Source organism: Saccoglossus kowalevskii, chromosome 7, assembly GCF_978046115.1.
Source record: "Saccoglossus kowalevskii chromosome 7, keSacKowa6.1, whole genome shotgun sequence".
NCBI classification, from domain to species: domain Eukaryota; kingdom Metazoa; phylum Hemichordata; class Enteropneusta; family Harrimaniidae; genus Saccoglossus; species Saccoglossus kowalevskii.
The window spans coordinates 21285850-21310113 of NC_140647.1; the positions used below are offsets into that span (position 1 = coordinate 21285850).

At 33.6% G+C, this 24264-nt stretch overlaps 1 protein-coding gene across 1 annotated transcript; it reads right to left on the reverse strand.

The window, feature by feature from the left end:
- Positions 1–4461: 4461 nt before the first annotated feature.
- On the reverse strand, positions 4462–23988 carry LOC102808154 (GPI-specific phospholipase A2-like PGAP3). The gene is made up of 7 exons (XM_085501290.1): positions 23673–23988; positions 21450–21602; positions 21224–21286; positions 7803–7864; positions 7303–7451; positions 5672–5876; positions 4462–4682 (listed from the first exon to the last, which is right to left on the reverse strand). Exons 1-7 carry the CDS (start codon positions 23964–23966, stop codon positions 4619–4621), a joined length of 990 nt encoding a protein of 329 aa, XP_085357416.1. The 5' UTR covers positions 23967–23988; the 3' UTR covers positions 4462–4618.
- Positions 23989–24264: the final 276 nt, after the last annotated feature.

Here is a 24264-nt window from a genome sequence, read left to right on the forward strand (position 1 = left end):
TTAATAGGTGATTTTCCGCTCAACTGCGAGATCTCGCGAGATGCATGAAAGACGTGCGTTGAACGTCTGTCGAAAAAATCGAACAATTTGATTTTGAACTCAAATTTCTTTATTTCATAGCTCACATCGACCGGCCGATCTTCGACAGAGGAATATTGCTTTTGAATATCCTCACTTAATCGAAATTGTCTATCATCAAATGTGTACAGCACATTATTAAGCATGGAAATGCCCCCAATATATTTTCACGTTTATCGAATCCCGGCCGATGTTTGACGCCACTACGATGCTATGACCTTTGTTTGTCCTGTTTTTACGTTCGATTTCATGCATAACGCGTGATTCTCGCAGTGAACGGAAAATGGTCTATTGCTACACACATTTTGTGAAGCATATCTAATCTTTAAAAAAGCAAGTTTTATCACCAAAATAGACAGCGAAGGTCACAAAACATCACTTCTGAAAGTCACTACAAAACATAGATATATGTATACATCTTTTTTACATATAAAATACACTCAATTACTGCCCAACCCATGACCATACGAAAATATCTACTGTGATTTGCAATATAGAGTACTAGTACAGTGATACCTATGAAAATACCTACAAACTTTAAATTTTCTTCTATTACAAAATTAGATTTGATCTTAATTGAACACGTATGGCATTCCCATTTATATCAAAATACAGTTTCATCCAGGTATTGCTTTAAAGTAAGAAACAGTACATTGTTAATGATCTCGGTTTGTGTCTATGGCAACAGGGGAGAAACAAGTTAAAAATGGATCTGTGATTCAGAAATTCTCTGAAAGTTACTAAGAATGCCACTACGATTGTCTACCCTAAAGCATTACAAACACCCAGTGTAATATAAATCTATTTGTGTGACTAAAAGTGTCAAAAACAATGTTTTCAATATTTCAGAATAAAAATAAGAACAATTTGGCCATCAGGTAATCCACTTGTCAATCAATGCAGTGACATATTTATCTACATCTAAGCTTAGTTGTCAAAGTAGAATGTCTGAATCACATATCAATTTTAATTTCGTTTTTATTAGCTAGATCATCAGACACACAAACACTCTTTTTAAAGAGTGGGAAGCCATATTTTCCTAACAGTTGATAGTGTGACGAATTATAAAAAAATTGGCGTCACCAACCACATTAATGCTCTATATACAGCTGTTACAAACTAAATTTATTTGTCAGAGTATCGCTATAGAGTACTTTTAAGTACTCGTAGAATAATTTTAACTAGTTAAATCAAACTTCTACTTGAGAGACCTTATTAATATGAAATTATACAGCAGTAAAAAAAATAAGCGGTCACCAACGTGAATTTGAAGAAATTTAACAGTTGTCAAATTGTGAAGTATGCCCTCTGGCAACTAAAAATGTAAATGTTTCATACCACATGAATGAATGAATGACAATAGACTACTTTCCCAGAAGTTGTTTTGCATACGTGCACATACAAGATATGGGATGTAACATAAACAAGTGAAAGTGATATTGTGGTTATTAATGCACCGATCAATGTCACAGAAAATAAAATTCTTTTTACAAAATATCAGCAGACTGACATGTTTGTAGACGCTGCCATAACAAAAGCAGACAAATTTTTTCACCCAAGTATTGCTACATCCGAGAAAATGGTCTATATTGGGTTTCTTGTACAAAATGATGCACAGTTGACTCAGTGTATTGCACAGTTTGAAAGCACAAAATAGAGGGCGCACCACTCCTATAAAAAATGACACCAACGCTAATATACAAAACCAAAAAGTCATGATTATGCTTGAAAATCAATAACATGTTTAAAAAAAAAAAAAAAGCGATGAGACTAGAATGAAGTAAAATATCATGCTGCTATGTATCTACCCCAATTTAGATCATTAACAATTTCAACAACAACATTTTTCCCCGCACACAATTTAACTGCAATATTTTGTATTTTTTCTTAAAAATTGTTGTTGCTTTTGGACCAATAATTTTATGTGATATACAGGCGTGTCTTGATAAAAATATTTGAAATTAAATAAAAAATGTATCTAGGTTATTTTTTTTTGTAAATGTTGACAAAATTTATTGTTGGTTTTCAAATGGTTAATCATAATCTATACACAAACAACTCCTGTGTATTAGGGACAATACCTAGTTTTGTTCTGGAAAATGCTATGTGATCATTGTAATGGTATGTTATATTTTCTACTCTGGAATGCTTAAAAAAATATACATTGTATAATGTATTTAATAACAATACTATATGAACCAGCAGTACTCCTCTCATTCTTTTGTCAGTTAGTTAAAAAAAATTAAATGTCAAGAAAACTGATTGTAATTTTTAAGATAATTATTGAAATCAAAGAAAGCTTAGAAAGAACTCCTGTGTGCTGAGAGTATTGAAGACACATTAAAAATTAATTCAAAATTACTTGTACATGAGATATTGATGGAAAAGCTGAAAACTAATTATGTAAATCAGGTAACTAATATGAACAGAACAAAAAAATTAAGAATTATTATGCTAATTAGAGAGTTAATATGAACAAATTTTAACCCAAAATTAATCAGGCCTGTCTATTGTTCTAGAGCATTTATGTACCAAATTTTATTCAAATGTGATGATCAGTAATTGAGATATCAGTGTTAATTAATTATGTTAATTAGGTGATTAATAAGCATAAATATTTACCAAAAACTAATTGGGTTTCTGCATAGTTCTCTTTAAAAGTTTCATTAAAATCCAATTTGTGTTTTTTTATATATCAGTGGAACATTATGCAAATTAGGTAATTAATATCCAATTAAAACTAATCAGGTGTCTGCATAATCTTAGAAGATCTATGTAGCAAGTCTCATTGAAATATGATGATTACTACTTGATATATCAAAAGCTGAAAATTAATTAATTATGCAAATTAGGTAATTAATATGTACTCATATTACCCTAAAAACTATCAGGTCTGTGCAGTGTCCTATGACATCTATGTACCAAGTGTCATTGAAGTGTGATGATTACTACTTGAAATATCAAAAGCTGAAAATTAATTAATTATGCAAATTAGCTAATTAATATATACTGATATTACCCTAAAAACTATCAGGTCTGTGCAGTGTCCTATGACATCTATGTACCAAGTGTCATTGAAATGTGATGATTACTACTTGAAATATCAAAAGCTGAAAATTAATTAATTATGCAAATTAGATAATTAATATGTACTCATATTACCCTAAAAAATATCAGGTCTGTGCAGTGTCCTATGACATCTATGTACCAAGTGTCATTGAAATGTGATGATTACTACTTGAAATATCAAAAGCTGAAAATTAATTAATTATGCAAATTAGCTAATTAATAAATACTGATATTACCCTAAAAACTATCAGGTTTGTGCAGTGTCCTATGACATCTATGTACCAAGTTTTATTGAAATGTGATGATTAGTACTTGAGATATCAGTGGAAAAGCCGAAAATTGATTAATCATTATGCAAATTAGGTAATTAATATTGCACAGATTTTTACCCAAAACTAATCAAATCTGCGCATTAGTTTGGAGCATCTGTGTGCCAAGTTTCATCAAAATCCAATGAGTGGTTCTTTAGATATCAGTGGAACAGCTAAAAATCAGCTAATTATCATGCAAATTAGGTAATTAATATGCATGGATTTTTACCAAAACCTAATCAAATCTGTGCATTGGCCCAGAGCATCTATGCACCAAGTTTCATCAAAAACTGATGTATGATTCTTGAGATATCAGTGGAACAGACGGACACACACACACACACACACACACACACACACACTAACTGCAAAGACTCCCTTTTTGTGCTTCGCACACGGGAGTCAAAAATCTCACTGATTGTAAATTTCCCTCCTCCAAAAAGTACCAGGACGTTTGACCTTTAAAGGTCATGTATAAAATTAACTTACATTTATAAAGCAATATAAAAACAATAGCTAACAAAATTAGTAAATGAGATTAACGTTAAAGCTTATTTAAAAAGTAACATATTTTTATTTAAATATATCATAATATAATATAATTTTATTTAATTAAGTGTAACTTATCCGATTATTGTAAGCTGGTGAGAAATGTGTGGCCTCTCCTGTAGTATGTTCATCAGGTTCTATTGCAAATTAAATAAATATGTATACTGGTATATATTGAAGCTATCCTGTTAGTAATCACAGATTTGATTAGAACAGCGTTGCATGAATCAATTTCATACACAAGCAAAAAAAAAATGTATCTGTTGCTTGGCAGTGTGAGCTGTTCACACTATTTTTTTCTTGGTTTCTGCAAAAAAATTGTAAAAAAAAAAAACGAAAAAAAAAAAAAGGATAAAAATGCCGCTCACAACACCATTATTTTTCTCTATACCTTAAACAATTCTGTTTATTTTAGTCTTATGGTGACCTGGGTTATATAATTCAACATAATTAATTATCTTAACTGTGAATTTTAATTGCAACGTCCTGCTGTCACTAAATGTGATACAGGCAATCACACTAGTGCAACCCAACAGATCATCTCTCCAATCACATGTGGAAACGTTAAGCGTATCAGCTTTTACATTCTTTGCATCTTCCATCTCATTTCTCTACTCCAATTTTTTAAATCGATGTTTAGTTTTGTATAGATACAAAGAGTCTTCAATGATGTAACTGGAAAGGAGAAAAAAATACAAAGTAAATGAATTATATTACCTAAAACTTGAAGCTTTATTCATTAATTAACATTTGTGAATTAATATTTGTTAAATTAAACATGATCATCATGATAAAGAACTTTTAATATGGGTCACATATGAGGTATACCAACGTATAAATTTGTAGTTCAAATGCATTGTTCATTTCCACAAAATTGACATGCTTCAGGGGATGTCAAGTTTAATTTTGGCAAAGGTGTTATGGTATGTATATTATGGTAGATTGTATTCAAATCTGGATAATAGTTTTTTTTTATTTTCAGCATTACGATGTTGGAGTTACGATAATCCTATCTCAAATAAATTTTTCCACCATATCAGGCAAGTCCTGGCTGCCTCAATGCTAACCTGTCATGTAGTTGCAGCTTCCGCTGCCTCTACCAGTAATTGCAGCTTCCGCTGCCTTTACCAGTAACACATAACATCACGCAGTTTCAGCTTTCGCTGCCTCTGCAAATAACACAACCAGTAGGTACAGCTTCCGCGATATCCTACCCCTCAATTCGTACTAATGACTAACCTATTAACCTGCAGCTACTGCTGCACTAACCAGTTTATCTTTTATTATTGTTTGTATTTTTTATAGTCTTTATTACAGAGTTTTACTTTACAGTGTTTTGTTACATTTGTATTTTCATTTACTCAGCCAGCAACAATTTGGTGTTGCTCAGTTTTATCATTTACAAGGTATGTTACTTTTCCTACCAGTAGCTGGTGAAAGCTACTACTTTCACGTTTGAGAGCCTGCTGGGAAATCTGATCTAAGCTATGTATTTTGACTGATCCCAGCAGCAGGCTCCCCTGTTGTTTGCCAAATAAAGTACCTTTACCAATTTTATATGTTGTGTCATAAAAAAGTCTTCAGCGAAAATAAATTCCAGCTACAATAAAGTATTTTACAGTATAGAAAAACATAAGAAGATGACTACATTGTAGTATACCTACCTGTACAACCATATCGCCGGCAGCACTGTACTGAGATGCCACACAGCATGAGCATCAAATATCCAGAAAAATGGTGAGAAGTCCAGTAGCTCCAAAGTACATAGAACATTGACAGAAACCGTGGCAACCAATGCTTTTTTTATACCACCATGGAGATCCCAGTTACTGGAAGCCCATTTTATCATCCAGAAGGAATTCACTAATCCTGAAAAAGTAAGAAATGCATGATTTAGAAAGACTTCTCACCAGTGTTTTTGTTTATTAGTCTCTGACAATTACTTTTACTATTCCGGACACAGTGGGGGTGTTATTCAGTTTAGAATCAATCTCCCTTGACATTGTTATTAATAGTATCCCGACAAGGAGTCATTTGAGTAGTGAATGCTGTTTGTCCCAATTATCCCCCACTGATAGTCAACAGCTTCATTTTTTCTCAGAGCTATGTGCAACTAATTTCAAACAAGCGGCGCAAACAGTTTGAAAAAAAAGCAAAACAGAAACTACTTAAAGTAGTAGGATGACACTCGATTCACCACAGCCAATTGTACAGCTGTTAACTAAGCGGAGAAAATTGAGAACTAAAGTCACTTCTGGTATTACCTAGAAGAAAGCTTAGAAAGAACTCTTGTGTACGTGCTTAGAGTAATGAAGGCACAATACAAATATACTAAAATTAGGTAATTTGAACAGATACACATACACACACACAAACAAAAAACAGGGTAACTTGCAAAGATTGTCATTTTGTGCGTGGCACAGGGGAGTAAAAAATGTCTAGGAGAATGATTCTATGGCGAATAACACCCCATTTTTGCTGTTGTTTAAGATAGACATATCTAACTACACTGTGGTAGTAAATGGCTAGTGATGATGTAAACATATCTCCTGTTATTATAGTAGCCATGCTTTTCAAATCTTTTTTACATTTGTCATTTGTTGAGAGACTGAGCAAACTACAATGGGTGCTAGCTTGTGGGAAAATAAAGCTGACACTCTTTTATAAGATTTAGTTTAAAGCAAGTTAGGAAACGTAACACAGTAGTAAACTTATTCATGATTATTTGGTCCCAACTGGACAGTACCAGGAAGGTGGGTTAATCTAGGTAAATGAATGACTACATTCAGCACATTATAATGTATTCATGTCAGGTTATTGAATTGACCGTTAACTGCATGACAAGTTACATTTAACTCCAGCAGTTTTTATAATACCAGACAGTAACTTGCTGGTAGAGTTTACATGTACTTTCTTCTATCGATAATTATATTGTTCCTGATTATAAACTGTATTATTATACATCTGTCATCAGAACGCCATAAGTTAGAGGGTGCCGTAATTTTACAAATTACAAATATGGAACGATTCCGTGCGTAAGCGTCCTCTAATAATAAAAACAAACATGGCTGCCACCAGGGTTTGACCGGACTTCACACAAAGAAGTTCCTGAGAAACCTGAGAAACCCATGGGTGAACCATGACTTACCAAACAATTGTAATTTACTCTACTTTGCATTAACTTTGTACATTTAAATCTTAACAGAAAACAGACACCTGTTTACACTACATGGATGCAAACAAGAAACACCACATTATCTTGAACTCAGGTGACATGACCTGTGTTGACACTTACCAGCAATAACACTCGCCTTCATATTGTAACCATAATCGAATGTGACAAACGTGAGATAACTAACATGTAGCGAAAAAAGAATCAGCAATAGTATGGCAAAACCAATAGCTACTTCTCGTCTACAGGTGCTTTTGTGATAACAAAGACTCCTGAGAAGGAATATTATCGTATAGTTAAGCATAAATCGCTATAATATTAGTAAACTGACGTACACTACAAATGTGGAATATGCATACCAAAAGGTTTTCCCGATTGCGATTTTTATGCATCAGTTTGCTCGATTTTATGTACTTTTCTTCAATTATTTAGATCAAATAGGCAAAACGTTTGTTTGGCTATTGAGGTTGATCAACATTTTGGTAAAAAAAAATACGACTTTTTTTTGTGTGACAAAATATAAAATTTGGCACTAGAAGGGTTCATGACCTCAGTGACAAAATTGGCCAGCACTTGTTTGTTATAACTTGGTCACATTATGATAGAAGTGGTAATTGGCCTACCTGATACCTAGTGCATATATGGTCATTAATAGCAATGCTGCAGCACTGAAATAATCCATTCGCTATCAAAAAAAACAAACAAATAATTTAATACACACATATAATTGAAACACAGCATATCTAAGGGACGACGTCAAAAGATCGATGTCAGATAAAAAAAACTTATTTGCTTTAGTTTGGGGGGGGGGGGGGTTGACCTCAAAAAGTTTCCATCCTACAAAAACGATTTTATTTTTTAGTGAAGTTAAAAAAATCTTGGAGACTTTGTAGTTTGTTTTTTTTCTATCGAATCATAGAAAAAATAACAGAAAATGAAAAAAACAAAACATCCAAGACGAGAAAATGGTTTGGCCCGAGTGTAAATATGTGTGTCAAATGAGGTCAATTTCAGGGCATGGACCTAGAGCATGCGCAGAACCCAGAAAAGTAGTTTGCGCATACGTATATTCCCCTTCATTACTACAACCAACTGCTATATGCCATACTACTGTCCGATTCAATTTGTATTTAATGGTGAATGTAGTCTGTCACCATGATCAATATTTATCAATTAAGTTTCAGTGGGGGGGGGGGGGGGGGTAAAGGAATTATGTTTTTTATCCGACATCGATATTTTGACGTTGTCCCTAACATATGCTGTACATTCAGATAAGATAATTCTCTATTACACCATATGCAGAAGTTATACACTTCTATTTTGGTATTTAGAATGTATATATGATATTTATATATTATTTTAATTCATATTAATATTGCTGGATCTATGGAACATGTACACCTAAGTTGCCATAGACAACATCTAAGCCCTGGAACATGTATGTATACTCTGCATCGACCAATACAGACAACATCTAAGCCCTGGAACATGTATGCTCTGCATTTAGCCAAACAGACAAAATCTAAGCCCTACCCTGAGCCATAAAGACAACATCTAAGCCCTGGAACATGAATTCTCAGCATTAAGTCATACAGACAACACCCAAGTGGCCTTGGAACTTGTATGCTCTGTACTTATAGCCATACAGACCAACATCTAAGCCCTGGAACATGTACATGTATGCTCTGCATTGAGCCATACAGACAACATCAAAGCCCTGGAACATGTATACTCTGCATTGAGCCATACAGACAACATCAAAGCCCTGGAACATGTATGCTCTTCATTGAGCCATACAGACAACATCAAAGCCCTGGAACATGTATGCTCTGCATTGAGCCATACAGACAACATCAAAGCCCTGGAACATGTATGCTCTTGCATTGAGCCATACAGACAACATCAAAGCCCTGGAACATGTATGCTCTGCATTGAGCCATAAAGACAACATCAAAGCCCTGGAACATGTATACTCTGCATTGAGCCATAAAGACAACACCCAAGTAGCCTTGGAACTTGTATGCTCTGTACTTATAGCCATACAGACCAACATCTAAGCCCTGGAACATGTACATGTATGCTCTGCATTGAGTCATACAGACAACATCAAAGCCCTGGAACATGTATGCTCTGCATTGAGCCATAAAGACAACATCAAAGCCCTGGAACATGTATGCTCTGCATTGAGCCATACAGACAACATCAAAGCCCTGGAACATGTATGCTCTGCATTGAGCCATACAGACAACATCAAAGCCCTGGAACATGTATGCTCTTCATTGAGCCATACAGACAACATCAAAGCCCTGGAACATGTATGCTCTGCATTGAGCCATACAGACAACATCAAAGCCCTGGAACATGTATGCTCTTGCATTGAGCCATAAAGACAACATCAAAGCCCTGGAACATGTATGCTCTGCATTGAGCCATAAAGACAACACCCATGTTGCCATGACAAATGAACATGTGTGCTCTGACAACATACATGTATGGGCAGTTTACGAACATTAATATTATTACCGTATATTTTTTTTTACTGCTTTATAATTTTTTCAACAGCTAAAACTGGCAGATGTTTATAGAGAATCTTGTCATAATATACATTTTTTGGAGCTAATAAGACACTGCCATCGATAATGTAAATCAGGCAAAGACCAAATAAAGACAATGAGTCAGACATATATTATTATTATCTACAGCTTTACAGAGTCACAATATTAATCAAATTTCTTTTATGTAATAATCATATAATAGGTACTAGGCTGTGCCACAAGTAAATAACACTGAATACAGGGCAAGGTAAATACTATGTTTAACCAAAGTAAACATGTACTGCAAGCATGCTGTTCCACTAATTAATTTGATACATTTTCTCAAGTGTATATTAATAATCCACAGAATGAATACAAGTACAATATGAATATGAAGATACATCAAGTTTACTTTAGAGACTACTTAGAAAATGTTATGGTAACAATTACTCAGATTCAATTTATATTAAATATTAATGTAAACGAAATGGGTTCTCATAATTGAGACATAATGTACTGAGCTTGTATTGAATGTAACATACAGGTCTCAAACAGACTTACACAAACGGCCTTAATTCAAACATTATTGTGATTCGCTAGGTACTGACAATGGAAAATGACACAGAGATGGCTTTCTGTGATTTCGACACAGGATTCTATGTGACACTGATCATGCTTTATTCGCCTGTTATACTGATTGGAGTTACCGGTAATGTAATCTTCATGGTTGTTATTAAGAAGAACAAACCACTGCAAACAGTCACCAACTACTACATGCTAAACCTGTGTATTGCGGATACTTTTTTTCTGCTGTGTGCACTTTTCTACATGGTGGTTCCAATGGGGGAGTCCATATCTTCAATCATCAAGGAATTTGGAATTTGTTTTTTGTTTCATTTGATTCCACTGACTCTGCAGTACGTTTCCACATTCACGATAGCATTTATAAGTATCGGCCGTTATTATGCCGTATGCAAACCAATGAGAGTGCATCAGATGAACACAAAGAGCCGATGCAAAAAGTTCATCGCTTTAACGTGGGTACTGGCGTTACTTTTTGTTTCTGTGTTTTTTTTTGTTTGTAATTATGAATATGTGAGTGAATGGGCTGTTGTTGTCGGCCTTTCCATACAAATCATCCCGTTCCTAGCCGCCATAATAATTGTAACAGTAATGTATCGAAGAATTGTGATCAGAATGAGGAATCGCTCGCAGATGGCAACAAGTGGCACACGAAAGAAAACCGCAAACGATCAGAAGCGACAGATCACAAAAGTCGCCAGAGTGAATACGCTAGTTTTTTTTGTCTGCGTCTTCCCATTTCAGGTGTATCTATGGGTCATCATTTTGGACGTCATAGTACCCGAAACGATACTGACACCTTGCGAGCGAGAGATATTTTTCTACTCTGCAACATTCCCGCTTGTTATCAACTCTGCCATCAACGGATTCATTTATAAGTATTTCAGTTCAACATACAGAGAGACTGTGATGAAAACATGCTATTGTAAAAAAAAGTCAGATGAAACAGAATGGTCTTGCTCTGATGATGAAAGTGACCACTCATTACAAGGAGATGACATTTCTACTATCATCAAGAGATCAGTTGGTACAAGTACGCCTGACAATTGGTAGCATTTTCATTTATCCAACTGCAGTATACAAAGTTTCCCATTTTTAGTGCTACAATTTTTTCCATCAAAATATTAGTGTAACATATTACTTTACTCTAGTTACATTTTTCAATATTTTTTTTGACAATGTTGGACCGATTTGACATAATTATATATTTTCGGAAGGCCTTGATTACAATTTCTGGGGAAAAAACATGAAAAAATTATGTGGGATATACTTTGTGAATAGTGACAATAATGAATTTCTGCATTCATAATCAGAGAATAACCAAGAAAATGTTGTGTCCACTTCAACTGTTTAACGATTCTCGCATTGTTTGCTGGGAGAAAATATTGCTGAATGCCGAGACGATATCGCTCAAATGTTCTCGTCAATAATCATGGTATGTACAATGATGACTGTCTTATGATGCCAATTTTACATGGATTCATGTTTGTCGTCAAATCTGTGAGAATAATGCAAAACTTTGAATCATATTGACAGTGGGTGCAGATAACAGTAATCAGAAAGTTTGTTTCGATTTTGCTTCAATGGTTGGAAACTAATAACACTATATTTATGATAATACTGAACGTTTCACTATTCCGTGGGGGAGGGGGAGTTGTTTAAAATGTTATGCTTGTGATCGAATAATAATTTAAAGTCTTTTCAATTTAGAATGCTTTTAACATAATTCTGTTGCTAGAAAAACACTTATTTGTAAGACTAAAACTAAATCATTTACCACTTTGTGACATTCCTTGGTACGAGATGTTAGTTGAGTATAACTTGGTAGATATCAGTGTACAAAAGAAGTTTTCCAAACTGCAACTGAAACATTGGCATGATGGGTCACTATATATTTCCTTGGCTTGGCGGAATGGTGTTGATAACGATACTTCCAGCACACTCAAATTTGAATATAGAACAATGTCTCATATTCAACACCAACATTTTGGGTATGTGGATAAAATTGGAAAACTGAAGTATTAAAAGTACACTGTACACACGCACAATGGCACTCAAATTTCATCTATTTAAAAAAATATTTCACTAAGAATTTATTTGCTCTATTCTCGCTGAATGGATGAATTAGTGAAAATACATTTTTCAAAATGAGTGAAAATAAATTCTTTAACAAAACAGCAAAGTATTTGACAGTACTATTACTCTAAAAAAAACAAATTTATTTCTGGTCCTGTGATGTTTCTTGTTTATTTTTCTACATTTTTACAGCATTTTGACAGAAGCAAGTAAAAAACCAATCATCAGCGTCCCCAATCATTTGTTCTCAATGTACTTATCTATACTCTGTATATTACTTCTTTAAAAGGGGAAAATGCAGGGGAGAGAGTTTATTGGAAAAATAAAATTCTGAATTTGTCCGTGCTTTAATCACAATGTGTGATGTACGTACAGAAGGGAGTGTTCGAAAAAATTACTGATACAAAGTTCAATAATGTTTGACTATGATTTATCATTTCCATGACAACGCTTAGGAATATAAATGTACTTGTACAAGTGTAACCATTGCAAAAGACAGCAGAGTAAACTGGGTACATGACAGTTGGTAAATACGTACTTCGCCAATCGGCAAAATTATTATTTAAATCAATACAAGATGGAGCCAAGGAACAAACAACACATAAAGAGACAGCTGAGTAGGAAGATTTAAACACAATCCTAGTTAAATATGGTCCAAACTGAATAAATTTTGAAACAAAAAGCACTTTAACCTTCCAGGCACAAACATTTTTCCTGCCAAAATGTTAAGTGAAATATTTTCCTTATTTTTATGTTTTTTTTCCATAATTTATTTGATATTTAATTATTTTCTATTCGCTATAACAAAATTTGAAAAAAGTCTGTTTTTATTTTGTGTGAAAAATAAACAAAAGTTGAAATTAATTAATCCAGATTAAAATCAACTGTATTTCAGAAAGAAAGAATTTTTGCTGACTTCTAATAAACTGTTCTCAAGTAAATGCACAAAATGTACGACTAAGCAGACTACCGGTATAAAGTACTTATTTTTGCTGCAAAGACGTTTTAGTGTTTCGTCAGGAATTTATTTTCACTGATTTTTGACAAGTTGAATGTAAAATATAGAAAAAGTGGTATATCTGCTGGAATTAGTTTTCACTGAGTCACCTTTTCAGCAAAAATAGTGAAAATAAAGTATTTTACAGTAGTATTTCAGTGGCTAAGTGTAGCCATGAATACAGGAATATTGACAGTCTCTCAGGATTAATCTGCTAATTTTCAATGACATTAATAACAATTCAAACTTGACTTGAAAATATAATTCTTTACTAAATATTTTTGTTTGTATTTATACAATTATATTGGAGTTATCATGTGAATGTTAAGTGGCTTTGATGAGAATCTGTTTAAAATCAAATAAAAAATATTTAGGTAGAAGCCTACTCATGAATGAAAGTAACCAGAATTTATTCATTATACAATAAATTATAAGTTGGAGATAACCAGCCTAATTTTCGAGAAAATGATGGTTGTATTTTAGTTGATAATACCGATAGTAGCAGTATTATAACACTTTACCATAGGTTCCTATGACAACGATATTATGACATATCTCAAATTATATATTGTTAATGCTGTTTTTTTTTCTTGTCCTGAATTATTAAAAAAATCTGCGTTTTAAAAATTGTTGGAATAATTATTTTTCTTTAACATGATGTTCCATGGAATTGTAATTGTGTGGAATAAAGTATGTATGTACCAAATTTCATCAAAATGTGATGATTACTGATAGTACTTATAATAACAGTGGAAAAGCTGAAAATTGACTAATTATTATGCAAACAAAAAAAAAACGGATTTTTTTTAACCAAAACAAATCACGTCTGCACATTGTTCCAGAGCACATATGTATCAAGTTTCATATGAAATCTGACCAGCGGTCATATCAGTGGAACAGACATACATACATACATATAGACAGACAGGGTAACTGCAAACACTACCATGGTAGTCAAAACTGAAAAAAGAAGATAAATTATTGTTTTTAGAGTGACAAAAGATAAAGATAAAAGAATTAACAAATCTGATAGAGGTTCTGTAAATTGAACCAAATATTATAGCAAACAGGTTTGTGGTTTTCAAGAATATGAATTTCAGGCATGTCTGAGATACAGGTGATAAAGTTAACACATGCACAAACTCTGACCAAGCAAGAATTAATAAAGAATTAACAATTGATAATGTTATAAAACAAACCAAAGTGACAGAAATTTACATAATATCAAAGATCAAAGCAATGAGGTCAGTAGTTTTCAAAAAAATGTACAGTAATAATAAAATGGTCAGGAGACGATTGACAGTTGAAAACAGAAAATCACCTGTATCGGTAACTTGTGATATTCCTGGTTCTCATGGGAACCAATTAGTCCAATGAACAGAACTAAATTACGGAAAGAAATTTATGATATTCAAAAAGAATATGTTAATTGGTGTTAATTAAGATTGGAATATGCATATTAGTTTGGTTATCAAGCAACATGATGACGTTTGTTGACAAAAAAAAATCACATTTACCGTAGAAGCGCATCTCCAATAGAAGTGTACTTAAACCAAAACTGCATTTATTGTATGCCGGATCATTAAAATACAACTTATTCTGACTATATATCTCTGTCATTTATGGAAGCATATACACTAACTGTAAAATCTATATTAGATACCACAGCTTCTATTAAAATAGTATAATGTAACAGAGGGGATGTGGCTTCTATTAGTCTAAGAACATCAACACATACGAGAAGTGTTGAATTTTCGGTTCCCGATTGTTCAAAAAGAATAAGTGGATGTGGCTGCTAATACAGGTTTTACTGTACAGAACAAATGCACTAAACCTCATTTTGTGTAGGCTATAAAACTGTTACAGCTGGGCCTAGGGACTGGTTTGTATTTATAATTGACCCTGATTAAAGGGATTAAAAAAACATTATTGATACAGGGATCCTGGAATCACTGTTTGCTGGAAATTAGTACCAATCACAATCATTAGTATTCAGTATGTGTTTAGTATGTTAATCCAGAAAGGCATTTTGGGAAAAATTAGCTAAAAACCAAAAAATTTGAGATCCCTACTTTAAAGCAAATACAGCATGTTTAATTTTGCGTTAATTCATGTTGGAGTTTGAAGGGGATAGAACTGGCGAACGTACTTGACATAATTCAAAATGGCCACCAGAGAAGAGCTTCAAGGCGAACATGGAAGGTACTTTTAGTACCTTCCATGATGCGAAGGAGAAATCGCTAAATCACTCTTTCCATGCACAAAAGTTGAGCACCCAAACTTTTTCATTTGCTCTGTCATTAATTTGATTAAACCTTTTACTCAGCACAACTTGTAATTAAATATTTTATACACCATTTTGCTGCGTCCATATGTAACGTATTGCTACGAATAAAAAAGAATTAATTAAAAAAAAAGTCTGTATAGTTTTGTAACTTTGACCTATAATTATGTTTTTTTTATAATTGTGAGCAAGCCTAGGTCTTATACCATAGACATACATAAGCCCTAGTGTGTTCATAGCTTATCTAACTAGTAAGTAATTACATGTATGTCATCAATAGTGTACAGTCAAGTAGCTACATTTAGCAAATACATGATAACACATGACACATAGAACCAACCATTTAAAGATTTTTCAACAGTTTTATCTACTGTTTTTTGGCTGCTTTTTTCCAATATCTTGCAAAGTATTTGTTAAAATCATGACCCGGACATTGTTAATTGAAAAGAAAATATGAAAGCGACAATCCAATACTATCACACCCCCACCTCACCCCATGTGAAATAGAAATGGTTTAGTCCTAAGTATTACTGCCAGTCCTATCATCAGATATAGAAATACACACGTTAAATGCACTTTAAACAGAAGGGTGCAATTAATACGTACCACATCTTTTACCAGGGATCACACAAACTTGTTCAGGTAAGGTGAAATGCTAACTTTATCTCGATTTGTGCAATAATAATAATCATTTATGCAGTTCTACGTCAATGAAAATAGCGTGATCACATAGTATCGATTGGATCATCAACAAAACAAGCATCCAGAAAAGAATTGAAAAAAATATTGATATAGAATATAGACAATATACACAGAAATTGATTTTAATATACATGTATGTGAGTGTGGCTCTACAACTACGAATGCACAGTTTTTAGTTGAGCTAGAATCAGGTGGGGGGGGGGGGGTTATTATGTGGTTCAAATATCCAATGAAGTCACATGACTTATTAGGTAGGTAGGAATGTTTTACAACTATCCATACTCAAACTGATACATGAGCAAAACAAAGTTCATATTCGCGTTGTAGTCACTGTAGCAAGTTGTTAAATTAGCCTTCACTGACAACTACTTCACTACTGGCGGGCTCTACATTATTTTGGTATAATTTATAACTATTTTGTAATAAAGAAATCATTCAATGCATTCGGAAATAAAGATTTCCCCATCAAGCATAATAATGTAGATGTGTTTTGTAATACACAAGTTTACACACAGTATGCGTCTTTCAAATATGTTAGTTCAATACATTTAATACCACAGACAAAAATTAACCTCTCAAAGCAATAAATAACTGAGGTACTGTGAAATAATTTATTTTCACTGGTATTAATTTACGCTGAAAAGACTTTTTGGGTATTTTGTATGGAATTTATTTTCACTGATTTTTGGTAAGTTGAATGTAGACTATAGGAAAAAAGGTATATTCGCTGGATTTTCTTTTCACTGAATCACTCCTTCAGCAAAAATGAATTCAAAGCGAAAATAAAGTGTTTTACAGTATATGTACATGTTCATGAGTGATATTTACATTCACACTGTATTGGCATCACACTGATAACATTAATAGTATTTTATAGCTCTACCACAAGTGAACATCAAACAAATTCAACTATTTAATTTGAATTTAAAAAGCAATGAAAGGATCTTGACTCGACTGTTATTTTCCCAATCTGACTTTTTTGTTGTTGTAATCCTGTTAAAACAAGGAAGCATTTATTCATTTATTATCTGAACACAGGGTTCCTTAATTCAGTACCATATACTATAATTATCAATATAAAACACATGCAGGGAGACTACTTTGAAGATGATGACATTACCAACTTTTAGTATGAAAAAAATAAAACAGGATCTAAACTACTGTAGAATACTTTATTTTCGCTTGGAATTTATTTTCGCTATTTTCGCTGAAGGATTATTCCATGAAAATAAAATCCAGCGAATATACTTTTTTTCCATATATTTCACATTAAACTCATCAAAAATCAGTGAAAATAAATTTCATATAAAACGCTCAAAATGCCTTTTCAGCGAAAATTAATTCCAGCGAAAATAAAGTATTCCATAGTATTTAAGTTTGAAGCTCCCTCGTCGACTGAAGATGCCAAATGATGATAAAACTATTTTTTAACATACCGGTACTGTTAATGTCAAACATTATTTTACAAAACATCAAAATATTAACAGTATGTGTTGTCGCCATTTATGATTCTAAAACACAGCAATGGCATTTTAAGAAACAACAAGCAGCCTATCGGCTGAGACAGCTCTGCTGTTAGCAATGCACATTTCTGCTGAAGAATTGAAGCTATCATTAGAAAGTAAACAAATCTGAGAGAGTTCCACCTGTTGTACATTTATGTTTATATCAAATCAATCAGACTTGCGGTTTTTAAAAAGAAGTAAAAAAAATAACTTTTTACCAAAAATTACAAAAATATTCATCAAAATTAGAGAATTGACTATATCATCATCATGAAATGAACAAACCAGAGCAAGGTCCACCTGGGTATCTATATGTATAATATTAATTGATAAAAGCAATCAGACTTGCGTTTTTTAATGGATGACGACGATGGACAATCACTCATATGGTAAGCTCTGATTGACACTGTGTAAAGTGTGCAAATTAGAAAGGGTCAGATGTGTCCAGGCTCGAATAGCATGTATGAAAAATGTAACTGGTATTTAAAAAGTAACTAACATTTTTTTTAAAGATTACAATAATGGTACTTTAATTTAACCATTCAGTGCCTTTATTTTGTCAACATTTTTTATGTATTTTTCTATAATTTTTTTTTGGTGATTTTGGTCTAAATGGGCATAATTTGCCATTGACAAAATATTGATTTGTAAACAATTTTATTTTGGTATTAAAGAGTTAATTCAAAGTACTTCTGCTTACTGGAACCATATATTGTACATGTTTTGTGTACCATCTGTAGTTAAGGGAAGTGATTGACCTGAAATTTAAGGTCACATAACACAAATATATAAGTTAGGAATAGTGATACGTGAATACATAACATTTAAGGATTCATTGTATCCCAGTAGCGAATTGTTGACATAATGCATTTTTTGAAATAATTAAAAACAAAAAAATACATTTGAAATTGATTGTTGGACTCTGATCAGTTATATGTCACATTTCGAGAGAATTATCATATATTCATTACAGGAAATCTTTCACAGTTGACATATCGTCCATTTTGAGCTTCACGAACTGAACTACTTTTTACATATCATTATACTAGGGTGATCAGATGACATATAACACCAGTATGAAAAATTGTATTCTGCCGCGTGAAATAAAGATAAATCCTAAAATTTTCACAATGAACATTCACTATAAACTATGATTCATTTTAGGATGGCGGTGGGATACTCTGACAGATGATTATGGACATGATGATTATCCAAATTATCTGGTTGGGCACAGGCACAGAGAACAACGCAACATACAATGAAACAACGCAAGAGTTACTGAGCTACAATACTGTGTATTCGATAACATTGCTCGTAATTTCAACATGTGGCATTCTGGGTAATGCTGCATTTCTGCATGTACTCAGAACAGTCCCTCGTATGCACACAGCAACGAATTACTATCTTTTGAATCTCAGCGTTGCGGACGTATTATTCCTGTCTTTCAGTTTCTCTATGCATCTTACGCTCAAATATGTCGACTACAATCCTTATTTGTGCCTATGTGGGAATGTATCGGCATATTTAGCTTGGTTTGCCTCGGCATTTACAATATCAATACTAAGTATTGAACGTTACATGGCGGTCTGCCAACCGTTGAAACGCAGACATTTTGACGTACGCAAGACTCGCTTCCGGAAACATACAGTAATGATTTGGTGTTCAGCTGTCGTCTTCACTATTCCGTCTGTATGTTACTGCTGGATTCCAAGTCTGACAATGTTGGCGGTTTCCACATGCGTGAGAACGATACCGTTTTTTATATCCTTTGTCATAATTCTAATTACTTACACTTTGATCATTCGTGAATTAACATGTCGGCAGCCCGCAAGTCTAACAATGCAGGAAGACATATTACAAACAAAAAATAAGAGACGCCGTCTTGTCGTTATACGCATGCTACTAGTGACAGCAATCATTTACTTTGTGTGCGTTCTTCCGTACCATATATTTCAGTTTGTATTTATAGCTTACAGCATGGGATCAGACATGTCTGAAACTACTGTCATGACGGTATTATATATTTTTGAGCTTTTTCTTTATATCAACTCAGCGACAAATCCATTTATTTACAACATTATGAGTGAGCAATACAGAAGGTCATTTAAACAGGCATTTAGTTGTTGCAAAGCGGAACAACTTAGCAATAGAGCCTTCACAACAAATCAAATATCTAGCATGGTGAGTCCACAAGTTGACAATACGAATAGGCAAACAACAACTACTTGTAGCAGAGGTCATCAACATCATAACGCGATTAAAAAGAGCTGCACACAAGAGTCAAATCTAAAGGACGATTTCCAGCCTCAATTGAAGGACCCAGTTAACAGCAAGATCTTAATCAATGAACCAGTTCATAGCACAATTAATGAAGCAGGGAATGGATTAGATGAGACAGTAATTTTTAATAAATCTGATAACTGTGCCCAACGTAACTTTGAAACTACAGGGATAAATTTACATGAAGAATCTGACAACTGTAAAACTTGTGCATATGATGAGGAGTATAATAATGGTTGTCATGGTAACCCTTCAATGACTAAAAACTCAAGTAAGTGTCAAGTGAAAGGATTATTACCATTAAATGATGAAACGCATGAAACATGGTTTTGAGGTGTATATATTTTTTATACAATAATTTTTGGAGAAAATATATGTATTTAAACATGATTTGTGATGAAATAGAGATTTGTTAATAAAAGATGATGATATTGGTCGTGAAATGGTACAGCCTCACAGGATGTTACATCATAGGATATGACATCACAGGATATGACATACGTGTACTTTGAAAGATATGTTCCATCAACTTTGCGGTATGAATTAGAACAAGTATATTGTCAATAAAATAATAATATAGTTTCTAGTGGTGTAGTCATGGTAACATCACACATGAAGAATATATACAAAACAGAATCTGGAGTACATATCATCAATATATGGAATATATGAGAAAATGTGTCAAACAAATCATACCAGGTAAAATGAGTTAATGTATGTTAATTTTGTTATGGTATGCAAATGATGTGATATGCAACTATGATCTCACGAGAATTGTAAGATGATCACAAAATCAAAAGAAAACGTACATTTCATTTGTTCATCTTTGGCTGTTTTGCTAGCGTTTTTGGATATTCACAAAGCATAAATTATATATGTATTGTATTTTCGAACACACCCAAAAATTTGACTCACTACTGTTTACACAACAGAGCGTTCACTAGCATTCTGTTACAACGTTGGTCAGAAAAGAGTTTGATAGATAGATGCGTATACAGAAACGGACCCTTGTAACATTTCACCTAACATTATCTTGTAAATGCTTCATAAACTTCAGGCACAATGGGAGAATACCGGTACTTACCTCAGTTAATAGTACATCTCTAGTGTGAAAAACTGATGACCAAAACCATGCATGGACACCCACCTAAACAAAACATAAAAGCAACAAATTAGACCATCATTCCTACATAATAACTGTCAGTATAATAAAAACGATGCTTCATACATTAACAAAATAAATTTCAATTCATTACATTAACATCTAGAAATAAAAGATGATCAGATCAAGCTAAGAGTTAGCAACTTACTGCAGCAAATGTATGCCATACCCAATACATGGGTGCACCGATTGGAAGTCGTTTTCTAAATTCTATAATACCAATGATATGTACAAGACCATTAAAAATAGAGAAGACTGTGGAAGCTGGTTCCTGAATTCCTAATATTCGTATAAAAGGCCACTAAGAAATAAAAATAAAATAAAAATAAAATAATTATTATACATGTGTTGATTTAACTAATACCGTTTTACTATTTATGTTATTTTTTGACCTATTGAGGCTTAAATTCAATAGGCAGATAACCAATACATCTGATTGATTTTATTTTATTTTTAAAAGGCAAATTACTTGTGTGAATGCACAAGAATAATGTTGGAAAAGTTTTTTTGTACAAGAGCACTGGAACGAGCCCAATTATCAGTCATCCGGGTAAGGTGGAATGCTACACAAAAGTACAAATATTGCCATTTTCTTCACTTTAACATATAAGATATTTCATGTCACAAGGTAAGATAAATTAAGATTACAATATATTCATAAGTTTTAGGATTAATAATATGGAGATGCTGAATTGTTACAAAAACACTGAGTTACAAAAATGACCACGCCCATATTTCAGAAACTACGCCCACTTTTGCGAAACCACGCCACAAGTGCAACTCGAGTAATGTTTATGACCAAAACAGGATATCTTCATGTAAAACAAAAACACAGACAATTGTGGTATCCCATAACTCCATGTTCCAGGAAGTGACTGGTACAACATTAACATAGGGGGATACTATCAACAGGTTTCAACCACAACACCAATGTACCGGTATGTAGATATTCCACTATCACTTATAACAATTTATCATACATGTAGATAAATTATTTTTATGAAAACTGTTTGAAACATGATCAGTCTTAAAGTTTCTCGATATATACATCATGCATTCACAAATATGTATTTTCATTTTAAATCGCACTTTCACAGTTTTTAATTCTCCTAACCATTTAGTGACAATGAACACAATTTGTTTTCACCAATAATCCGCAACTACTGCTTGCCAATTTACTATTCAGGTTCACGAAGCCCGCTGATAGAATTAACCTGCAATTTAGCTAAAGCAGAAGGGTGGTCACCTGCGTCCACGTGAGAATTGAGTTCCAAGCGATGATAACAACACACGCTAAAAATGCAAAGGCGAATGAGTAGACGCTTGTTTGTAAACATTGTCACTCTATGGCCATCTGACGCATGTGCATGTGACGACTCCCCCGCTTTAAAATGATGCCAATATGTCCCTATAAACGTTAATAAATTGATGGCTCAAAAATTAACTATTGATAAACATGTTCAAGGAATAAAGCTGTATTTAAATAAATAGAATGAATTATAAAGCCACTTTGAAGCATGCACACAAATTATTATTTTTATTCTAATTTTAGTTTTGCTGGTGACCTGCATACATGTGATAAATAGGTATCAACATTTGTAGCTGAGTAATGTTTCCCTAATAAAGGCTTGAATTATATAAACAATTACTACACTGGTTTTTTAATAAACACAATATTCTGTGGTCACTCATTGGATATTCTCTATAAACTGTAAACTGCCTAATTTTAACTACTACCTGGTAGGGTTTTTCCATAGACCTTAGAAAAACTAAGGTCTAAGGTTTTACACAATTTGATAATTTAATGTAAAGGCATTCATGAGAACAAAGTTCATGAAAGTCACTGTGACTCCCTAGAAGCCCAGTGAAAGTCACTGCGACTCCCTAGAAGCCCAGTGAAAGTCACTGTGACTCCCTAGAAGCCCAGTGAAAGTCACTGTGACTCACTGTGACTGCCTAGGACCCTAGTGAAAGCCACTGTGACTACCTAGGACCCCAGTAAAAGTCACTGTGACTTCCTAGAACCACAGTGAAAGTTACTGACTCCATAGAAGTTTTATTAAACCAGTGAAAGTCACAGTGACTCCCTAGAAGCCCAGTGAAAGTCACTGTGACTCACTGTGACTGCCTAGGACCCTAGTAAAAGCCACTGTGACTACCTAGGACCCCAGTAAAAGTCACTGTGACTTCCTAGAACCACAGTGAAAGTTACTGACTCCATAGAAGTTTTATTAAACCAGTGAAAGTCACTGTGACTCCCTAGGACCCAAGTGAAAGTCACTGTGACTCCCTAGGATCCCAGTGAAAGTCATAGTGACTTTACTGCTACATAATTTCATGGATTACGGAATACTATTTTCTGCAGACTTACCTTTCCATGGAACTGTGGAATGCTTCTGTTTCCACTCACAAAATACTCAACCGTTCTCCACATGCAATTGTATTCGCATTCTGATGGACAATCCCAACCAGTCAGCTTCAGATAAAGCTGCTGATTTAGCTGAAAATCAAGCAAACTGTCACCTGAACAGTTGCCATCGCTGCATTTCTTTATGCACTTCCTGTAGTGAAGTGATCGATCCCCGATAGAGGCGGTTACACTTGTTACCATGCATGCTATAAAGGCGACATAGAGGACACCAATTCCATCGTTACGCACCGCCATTATACACCCAACAAAACTCCACCATCCTCTAGAACCAGTTAAAAATATAAATGCAAGAGCCGAGATTAACTCTTAACTATTTTTACATTACACTATTCTATACCAGTACATGCTTACTGGAGTAACTAAACACCAAACAGTGTGTGTAACAGAGGACCACCACATAAACCAACACCGTACATTTAGAAGTTCAAATTTGAGGGAAAAAAAAAATTTATATAGGCTGGTATGTCAACTCTCAACCTATTCAAAGTACAGTGTCAGAAAAAACAAACAAACAAACAATGCATACAAATAC

Coding starts and splice junctions, on each gene's coding strand:
- LOC102808154 (XM_085501290.1), bottom strand. CDS start 23,966: ATGGCGGTGCGTAACGATGGAATTGGTGTCCTCTATGTCGCCTTTATA. Junction 7,865..21,223: donor GAGATGTACTATTAACTGAG/GTAAGTACCGGT, acceptor TTTTTTTGATAG/CGAATGGATTATTTCAGTGC. Junction 7,452..7,802: donor ATATATGCACTAGGTATCAG/GTAGGCCAATTA, acceptor ATTCCTTCTCAG/GAGTCTTTGTTATCACAAAA.